This window comes from Borostomias antarcticus (assembly GCF_949987555.1).
Source record: "Borostomias antarcticus genome assembly, chromosome: 21".
NCBI lineage: Eukaryota > Metazoa > Chordata > Actinopteri > Stomiiformes > Stomiidae > Borostomias > Borostomias antarcticus.
This window is the reverse complement of record NC_140254.1, coordinates 17612321-17622401: the sequence shown is the minus strand read 5'-3', so window position 1 is coordinate 17622401 and position 10081 is coordinate 17612321. Positions and strand designations below refer to the sequence as shown.

General features: G+C 49.6%; 1 protein-coding gene across 1 annotated transcript in view; it reads left to right on the top strand.

Annotated features, from left to right (window-relative positions):
- Nucleotides 1-380: 380 nt before the first annotated feature.
- The window catches only part of eya3 (EYA transcriptional coactivator and phosphatase 3), a 12294-nt gene continuing 2593 nt past the window's right edge, over nt 381-10081 (top strand). The window contains exons 1-14 of the mRNA XM_084455331.1: nt 381-471; nt 3677-3778; nt 3929-3978; nt 4500-4594; nt 4966-5046; nt 5143-5212; nt 5722-5828; nt 6516-6604; nt 6722-6902; nt 7241-7410; nt 8227-8310; nt 8644-8733; nt 8941-8999; nt 9166-9326. Coding sequence (XP_084311457.1) covers nt 3725-3778; nt 3929-3978; nt 4500-4594; nt 4966-5046; nt 5143-5212; nt 5722-5828; nt 6516-6604; nt 6722-6902; nt 7241-7410; nt 8227-8310; nt 8644-8733; nt 8941-8999; nt 9166-9326 — 1291 coding nt within the window. The 5' untranslated portion in view covers nt 381-471; nt 3677-3724. The remainder of the gene's footprint in view (nt 472-3676; nt 3779-3928; nt 3979-4499; nt 4595-4965; nt 5047-5142; nt 5213-5721; nt 5829-6515; nt 6605-6721; nt 6903-7240; nt 7411-8226; nt 8311-8643; nt 8734-8940; nt 9000-9165; nt 9327-10081) is intronic.

Sequence of the window (10081 nt, the reverse complement as noted above, 5' to 3'; positions counted from 1 at the left end):
TAATAGATTTATAAAACTTAAAAAATTTAAGTTTTTAAGTTTTAAAAGAGGTTTTCATACTTTGATATACATTTATAGTGTGATATAAAGTCAAATAATGTTTTTCATGCGGATTAAGGGGTTGTATAAATCCTGTTGAGAGCATTGTTTTTAACATTAACGTACAGTGTCGTTTGGAAATCTCAACACCAGGATTGGCAGGATAATAGGGCGACTGCTTTTATGCTTCTTTATATTATTGTGAAATGTGAGTCGAGTTTTTTTTTTTCATTCACAGCTCCCCCCTCTGTCCATAGCAGGCCATTACCATGGAGCTAGGGCCTGCGCATGCGCGCGGTGAGTACTGAGAACTGTGGCGTTTCCTGCCAGATACTGATCCCCTGGTCCCTAACAACAGACAAAGCTAGCTACACCAGGCTGTGTGTACGAAGACTTTTACTCAAATAAAACACATATCCCCATTCCCCTATGGTAAGGTTCATCACGATATTTTCTATTTTGCTCATCCTAGCTCAAAGTGTTTTGCCCATGGTGATGAGTTTTGGGAAGGTTGGCCGGCAGAAGAGGGAATAGCATAACGCTGGCTAGAGGCTAGCATTGGCTACACGTTGCCATTTGCTTGCTAATCACGTTAGCTTGCTAGCCAGGGCAACGAGCGGACCACTAACCAGCAGTCAATTGAGTGTCCGTCCTAGATTATGTGCAGCTAATACGTCTAACCTAACATTAGCTGGCCGACGATGACAGACGGTATCTAGCTAGCATATCTAGATTTAGTGGAATATATATTGGCTAACTCAAGTGAACGTGGCTAGCTAGCACTAGCTCCAATGCTCGATTTCACCTTCAGAACATGCTGCCCTTGATAGTTCATAAACGACAACGCATTTTGTTTAAAGAAAACAAACAAAGAAAACGGTGCTTCCTAGTTCATAGCTAGCCGAATCAGTTTGCGAGGCAGCGTTAGGATACGTTTCATTTGTTGGCATCAGCAGCTGTCACTTGTCAAAGTGTAACATTAGCCAGCAATGTAAACAATGTCTTGGTCACCACAAGCACGCACATCCCTGCCCTCGGCCTCTGCCAACTACCTGCTGGCCGGGGGGGTCTAGTAGCCGGCTGACTGCATGCATGCGTGGTCTAGTAGCTCAAAGGCAAAGCTACAGATTTAGAACTTAACGTGTTTCTGTTTGAAAGTACAAATGGCTGCTGTTGAAAGGTGTTCTCTGAAATTCGTCCCCTTCATTTTATGGTCGCTTGTCCTGCAGACAAACGGGAGGTTCAGGGCTAAGAGAAATACAGATGGATTTCAGGTAGCCACATTTTTTATATTAGAGAGAGAGAGAGAGGCAATTTAGGGCAATAGGTTGCTCACGTGTCTTCCTGTGGTCAGGTTTAGTTACGTCACGGCGGCACGCCTGTGTTCAGGTTGGGGGGGGGGGGGGGCGGGGGCAGCTGTTGGGATTAAGCACGTTTCTAGGTTATCGATATCAACGGCTGCTCTGGTGGGCTAATGCAGCCGTGTTCAGGCCTCCATCGTCAAGGCAGCAGCAGTGGTACTGAGTCGGTCATTGTGGATCCAGTGTGTCCACTGTGTGAAACATAGCCGGTCACCAGGCAAACACTAGGCCTTAGGCTGCTTTCCCATTTTAAGTATAGACGAGTGTCCATCACTTGAGACATTGGACTCTACTTTTAGTATCTGTGTCTTATTTTGAGTAGGTGTTAATTGTATGTATTGTGTTATTTCATTCATAATAATAGTGCTCTTATGTTCTACCAGTCCCAACCCATTCAGTTAATTGTTCAATTCATTGTCTTTATGATTTGTTTTGTTTATTGTCTCAAGTGTGTCAATTAAGTGTCTTGTGATTTGTTGTTATAATTGACTCAGGTGTGTCAGATTGACAAAACGATCTAAACCTCTTTAAAACCTGGGATTTCTGATTGTTGTGGGAAAAAAGTCTTGAGTACAAATGTCTTCAGTTTGCAGGAAGCTCTTCTGCGCGAATAAAAGGAGCGTGTTGCTGGGGTGGCTCATAGCTCGGGAGGTAGAGCGGCCGGCTGGGGATCGCAAGGTCCCCAGTTCGATCCCGAGTCCTTGAGCAAGATACTGAACCCCAAAATCACTCACGTGTGCCTCACAGCAAGGAGGTCTCCGGGCCTTTCTGTGTAGAGTCTGCATGTTCTCCCCTAGGGATGCACCGATATGACAATTTTGGCCGATACCGTTAACAGATATTAACATTGCTGTCATGGCCGATAACAGATATTTACCGATGTCGATATGTTCTGTATAAAAACAAGTTTCTATGATAATCAAATGTTATACATACTGAAAAACACATGGAAACACTGTCTCTATTTACAAAACATTCGGAAAAGCAGATAAATCAGATTTACCACATTGTTTCGCCTCAAAAACAACACACACAACAGCAGCTAGACAGAAATAATTATCTGCTGTTCACATCGGCCCTGTTTTGCACATCGGACTGATACATTAAAAAATTACTAACATCGGTCGATACCGATATGATTGCCGATATATCATGCATCCCTATTCTCCCCGTATGCACAGGGGTTTCCTCAGTCTGGTCCCTCCCTGACCAGGACCGAGCATTTGGACTTGGTCCTCCCGGCTTCCCCTGGAGGAGGGCGGCTTGGATGGGAGAAATCCAGGGAACAATTTCCTGAATGTAATGTGTATGATCACCAAGTGGCTGAATAAAGACAAGCCCCCCCCCCCCCCCCCCCCCGCTCGGGTCATGTAATAATATTTGCTCTCTGCAATATTTTTAAAAGCCTGATGTGCACAAGGCATATCAGCTTATTACCCTATTTTATTTTCATGGCATACCCAGGCCATTGCTTGGTCAACTCAATTACTAGTTATAATGAGATCAGGTGAAAAACTCACTTGAGCCATTTTTTTCCTTTTTCTGATTAACACCTGTTCATGTTAGTAATATTTGCCACCCACGTGTTTGAGGTCTCTGGGTCCGTTTCCGTGGATGTTGCGTAAGTGGTTTTGGGAAACGTGATGTCGCAGCTCCTTGCCGGCAACCTGATGCAGACGGCCAACCCGCCATTAACAAGTGGCTGACATATTAGAACGCTTTTGAATTTCCCACCTGACCTACTTTCTGTTTGTCTTCCCGCTTATATGGGAGTTATATAGCCTAGCCGCTGTGCTATTGGAGCAGGGGGTCTGATAGGGGCGGGCCGCGGAGAAACCAGGTTAGATCTTATCCGCCTGGATCCCCGGTTGATTCGACAGCTTGTGCCGTCCCTGAACACAATGTCTCCGATATGATCCGCGGGGAATCCGTTTTCCCCAGATGTAGGTTAGGTCACTTGTAAGGAGGCACGGTTCTGCTAATCCAACTGTAAACAGCGGCGTGTGGGCCGGGCTCTCCTGCACGTGCCTCACCTGCCGCTCTCGTGCGGGGGATTGGGCCTGGATGCCCCACTTCCTGGCTGCCGTGGGCAACACCGTATCCATCTGCCGATCCCCGCCGATGATAAGGGAGGGGGGGTGTGGACAGGGAGCTTTGGGAGTGACCAGTGGACAGGCCTTGGGAGTGACTATATAAAGCAGTCCCCTGTCCACTCGCTCACTCTGTGTGTTTGTGTGTCTGTGTGTGTTGCTGGTCTGTGGTGTGGTGCGAAGCAGGGCCCCGACAGAGCCTCCAGACGCAGCAGAGAGTGAGAGAGCGCAGACATGTCAGGTCTCTCGGCAGACATGGACGACTCACAGGAGCTTCCTGAGCTGCCGGTAAGGCCCCTCCCGCCCCTCACAAGTCTGCCTCCTACAGAAGACCTACCTCAGAAAGTCTCCACAGAAAAAGAGCTTTCTGACCCACAGACCATGTTTGATCTCCTGTCAGTCAAGGAAGCTGTAATTTGTTTTTGTCTCCTTTTCCAGGCGAAGAAGGCCCGGCATGAGCTAAACCTGGGAATGGAGAAAGAGCCAAGGTTGGTCTTCACCTGTTGTCTTTCTGAACCCTCACAGCTTTTAAATTCTCAGAGGAAAAAACAACAACAACGCTCAGAATAAATTAGATGGGGGTGGGGGGCGGTTGTTAGGTTGTTGTTTCATGTAGTCTGGATTGAATCTGATTGGGTCGGGAAAATCTTCCGTCGCCACTGATTGGGCAGTAATAAACGAATGATAAGGATTATCCCCAAAAACCTACATCCGGTGAGTCAGACAGCTCTCCCACAATCCTCTTTTCAAATGGAAAACGGTTGGTCTAGTGTATGCTTATACGTGTATGATGTGCTTTACATTGTTCTTTCGTTGTATTTTTTATTTTATTTTTTAGTATATTGTTGTTTATTGTGTCAGATGTATTTTATATACGGGTGGCTGTAGATCAGTATAGCGCTGGAGGGATCAACTGTCATAGCTGTTCTCATTGCTACAGTACTGCTGTCTATCTACAGTAAACTCTGTGTGTGCTAAATAATGGATTTTGTGTGTGTGTGTGTCTCAGGGGCTTGAGCGATGACAGGAACCCTCCTGCCCTCTTGGGCTCTGCAGAGCAGGACAGCTCGTACGCTACCTTGTCCAGCGCCCAGCTTGATGGAGGTGAGTGGACAGCCAGGAGCGTTCCAACCCCCCATCCAGGTCATCTACATCTCTATGGCTAATATGGAGACAGAGAACATGACAGTACTTAGTGTGTGCTGGTCTGTGATAGTCAACTGTTTTGAATATGGAGACAGAGAACATGACAGTAGTGTGTGGTGGTCTTTGATAGTTGACTGTTTTGAATATGGAGACAGAGAACATGACAGTAGTGTGCTGGTTTGTGATAGTCGACTGTTTTTAATATGGAAACGAGAACATGACAGTAGTGTGCTGGTTTGTGATCGTCGACTGTTTTTAATATGGAAACGAGAACATGACAGTAGTGTCTCCTAGTCGGTGATCGTCGACTGTTTTGATTTGGATCGCAGGGAGCCGTGAGCAGCCCGGACCGGAGGCGGGGTCAAATCACCAAGCGTGCGATGACAACATGAACTCATACACACACCCCAGTAAGAACGCTGCGCTCTTTACAACACCGACGTCTGAAGTAATAAACACCCCTCTTTCCTACGCTGAATCTGACCGTCTCGTTCATTCATGTCCAGTTGTGACCTGCAAAGAGCTCACCACAACGACGGCGTCTGAATATACCTCCCAGATGTACCAGGGCAGCAGGTGAGTACCTGGGGGGGTCTCTGCTGGTCCCCCATAGCGTACACAGAGATGTACCTCGAGATGGTCAATGAGGAGGACTACGGAGATGTTCGTCTCAGGCAAAGCTGTGAAGGCTTCCTTCGTTGTCTTGTAGATGTTTGTTTTCCTCCAGCTAGTCTGATTGTCGTCTCTCCCCCTCCCTCCCTCCCTCCCCCTCTCTCTCTCCCTCCATCTCTCTCTCTCCCTCGCTCCCTCTCTCCCTCCATCTCTCTCTCTCCCTCGCTCCCTCTCTCTCTCTCTCTCTCTCTCTCTCTCTCTCCCTCCCTCCCTCCCTCTCTCTCTCTCTCTCTCTCCCCCCCTCTCTCCCCCCCCCCTCTCTCTCCCTCCCTCTCTCTCTCTCTCCCTCCATCTCTCTCGCTCCCTCGCTCCCTCTCTCCCTCTCTCTCTCTCTCTCTATCTCCCTCCCTCTCTCTCTCTCGCTCTCCCTCCCTCCCTCTCCCTCTCTCTCCCCCGACTCTCTCTCTCCTCAGCCCGACGGTGACGTCCTATACCGGCCAGGTGTTCCCTCCTCTGGCCCAGTCCACCGTCTACACCACCTTCCCCCAGTCGGGACAGACCTACGGCCTGCCACCCTTCGGTCAGTCCTCCCTCTCCCCCCCCCCCCCCCCCCCTCCTCCCTACAGCCCTGCCTAACACCACCTGCTCCTAACCCAGCGCCACGCCCCTGTTTGTCTTACGAAGCCACGCCCCGCTTTCGCTTGGTTAATTCAAACGCCCTGAGATCTCTGACAAGAGCAGCACTCGTCCCGAGTGTGAGATCGGTCTCTTTATCTAACTCTCCTTTTTCCACCGTCTCTTCCTTTTCTTTTTCTGCTTTGCCACTTCCCTCCCTCCCTCCCTCTCTCTCTCTATCTTCAGGTGCTATGTGGCCTGGTATTAAGACAGAGACAGGGCTGCCTGAGGCGCCCTCTGTTGGCCAGCCTGGGTTTCTCAGCTTCAGCACTGCATATACCTCAACACAGCCAGGCCAGGTGCACTACTCATACCCCAGCCAAGGCAAGCAGCTCCTTTACCTGTCTCACACACCTCACCTCACCTCACGCTCTCCACAAACCAGGCAGCAGAAGGATCCACCCCCTGCTGACAATTTTTTTACTACTTCAATAACGTGTGAAATCCAAGTGCGAGGAAGACTCTCCTCAACTTGAGTAATGGCTACCGTAGTCGTTTATCATGGGAAGTACAAGAGATGTTTTTGGTTTTGGTTGGTGTGGCTGGATGTGTTGTCCGTCATGCCCGTTGTGCGCTCTCTCCCCCACCCCAGGCTCCAGTTTCACCACGTCCAGCGTGTACACGAACCTGCCGTCCTCCACGGCCGCCGCCACCACCGCCGCCGCCTCCACGGCTCACCAGGTGAGGGCGCCACACGCCGGCCTAGCGACTCAGAAGCAGAACCCCCCTCTCCCTCCTTCCCTCCGCACAGATCTCTGGTCTCATCCTGCTAATATCCTCCCTTCTATGTTTATCCAGGAGTTCGGCAACTACAACTCCCTGGGACAGAGCCAGTTCCCGCAGTACTACGCCCCGCCCCCCAGCTACGTGCCGGCCGGGCTGCCCAACAGCGACGGGCACGGCGCCAGCGTGGGCGTGGCCGGCTACCCGGCCATCAAGACAGAGGGCAGCGCCTCAGCCGGGCTGCCCAGCACCACAGGTACCGACAACCCCCCCCCCCCTCGAGTCCCGACACTCCGGCTCTGCTCTCCGCCCTTTTTCTGTTTATTTATTTGCTTGTTGTTTGTTTGTTTTTGTTTTGAGAAAACCACAATGGAAATACGTTTTTAACTATATTGTGTTCATGCTCAATGATTTTAGTCATACACAAGTTTTCTTGGTGTATTTTTAATGTCGTCATATCTATATAATGTGACCCAGAACACTGCTGCTCAGATTGAATAAGCTAGGTAAAGGCTCCATCACCATTCAGATACAAGAGCAGCTTTTGTGTTGATCGTGTGTGTGTTAATGTCGTGTATCACGTCTGTTCTTCAGATGCCTGCCCTCACGAGAACCTACCCACGGGCGTGGCCCTGCCCACGGGCGTGGCCCTGCCGACCGGCGCCAGGGACCAGGACGACGCGGGACGCCGGAGCTCCGCCGGGAAAGCAAAGGCCAAGAACAAGAAGTCTGACAACTCTCCTGCCACCGACACCGACCTGGAGGTGACCACGAGATGGAACACACACACACACACACAACACAACCACTCAGTCACAACACGACACAACCACTCAGTCACAACACAACACAACCACTCAGTCACCACACAACCACTCAGTCACAACACAACACAACCACTCAGTCACAACACAACCACTCAGTCACAACACAACACAACCACTCAGTCACCACACAACCACTCAGTCACAACACGACACAACCACTCAGTCACCACACAACCACTCAGTCACAACACGACACAACCACTCAGTCACAACACAACCACTCAGTCACAACACAACCACTCAGTCACAACACAACACAACCACTCAGTCACAACACAACCACTCAGTCACAACACAACCACTCAGTCACACAGCACAACACAACCACTGTCACAACACAACCATACACACACACACACACACAGCATAACAAAACCACTCTGTCAGTCAAATACACACATGCACATACACACACACATACACACACACACACATACACACACAGCAAAACAAAACCATTCAGTCACATACACAACAAAACCACTCAGTCAGTGACACACACACCAGCCTACATCTGTCTGTGTGCCTTGACCACCAGAACATGAGGCTACACCACAGGTACGCATGGGCCACGGATGGCCTCATATTATTGGCTCGTGTGACTGGGTCATGTGACAGTGACAGGGTGGTCACGTGACTGGTTCTATACGTGACAGAGGGTCTCACATCATGCTCGAATGTTCATTATCATGTCTCATGAGAACAAGGCCTTTTTCAGATACTGACGGTTTCCTACTTCCTTCCGTCATGTAGCGCATCTTTCTGTGGGATCTGGACGAGACCATCATCATATTCCACTCCCTCCTCACCGGCTCCTTCGCTCAGAAGTTCGGCAAGGTTCGTCTCACGTCACACCACCAGCCAATCAGACACTACTTCGCACATCAATGACGTCTACACAAGCTGATGAGTGACTTTTTTTTATTTTTTTATCATCGATTCATCATTTGACATAATTAATGGAGGTTTTTTTTTTTAAAGCATGAAAACTAGGCCCAGGGAACACTGAGGGAAGAAAAAATCACATTTGTTGTAACATACTGCAGGTTTTGGAATGATACAAAGCCAATTGCGAATCGGGGAAGTGCTCTTTTAAGTCTTTGAAATGAACCGTGGGGCGGATTCAGCCGCTGACATGAGCTGTCCTGTGTGCTGCCGGTTGCTGTGTAGGACCCGGCCACCGTGCTCAACCTCGGCCTGCAGATGGAGGAGCTGATCTTTGAGCTGGCCGACACACACCTGTTCTTCAACGACCTGGAGGTAACGGCAGAAAGATCGTCCCAGACCACCTCGCCCCGCCCCTCTCTCCCCCTTGCTCGGGCGTCGTCTGCCAGGGTCGGGTGTTGGGGCGAAGCCCTGAGGGAAAGCTGTGTGTGTGTCCGTGTGTGTGTGATTGATAAGCGGGTGTTATTGATATAAACGTTGATCAGTGTGTGATTTTTCTGGACGATTCCCCCTTTTGTGTAGGAGTGTGACCAGGTCCATGTTGAAGACGTGGCCTCCGATGACAACGGCCAGGATCTGAGGTGGGTCTCCGGTTATCACAGCCCAAATAGGACACATCACACAAACAAAAACAAACAAACAAACAAACAACAAAAACAACTTTTATTGTCGTACAGTGGATTTTTGCACAACACACCAGGCAGGCGCCACTAACGCTGTCCGTTAACGTCCTTCTTATCCCCCCAGCAACTACAACTTCCTGGCGGACGGCTTCAACGGCCCCGGAAGTGGAGGGCCCTCGGGGGCCACCACGGGGGTCCAGGGGGGGGTGGAGTGGATGAGGAAACTAGCCTTCCGCTACCGGCGGCTAAAAGACATCTACAACGGATACAAAGGGAACGTGGGAGGTGAGAACCTTCTAGAAGGACGTGTTTACTCTGTAGTTCTGGCTGATCGTGTGACACACCGCTCAGGGCGGTGGTGTGTCCATGTGATGCCAAAATATTGACTTTGAGGATGGTGCAGTCTGTGTTTGGCTGATTGCTCGAATATCAACACTAGCTTCTGCGTGTTTTGTTCTTGTAATGCAAACTGGACTGGCAAAATTAACTTTTCTGATCAGCTGAGAAACAACAGGATGTTGTTAGTTGTTGTGTGCTACTGGCACCAAACCCAAGGGTCGTATCTGGTGTACTGATACGGTATCCTATCAAACAGGATATAGCACTGGCAGGACATAGAAAATATGTCTCTGTGGCTCCACCTCCTGGTGTGTCAGTGCACCCCTGTAGGACTGAAGGCCGATTTATAGAAAATCATGTCAATCAGACACTTTTGGTTTTGTATGTTGGGTTGGAGTGTTACACCTCCTGAGTCTGAATTTGACCTGACCAGACCTGAGTCTGTTGTACATTGTACATTATTATTTTCTTTATCTTATCCTTTTTATTTGCAACTAGCATTTTGTACTCAGCCTTTGCACTGTCCTGTCTTTGCACTGTCCTGTCTCGTCCCTGCACCCTGTCCAATGTTGTCTAAATGTAATGCACCTCGCCCGAAAGCGAATTCCTAGCACGTTGTAAAACTGCACGGATTGTGAAGGCAGAGAGGGTGTGTGGATGTTTCTCTCCCTGACCGTGCGCCCCCCCCCCGCCCCCCCCCG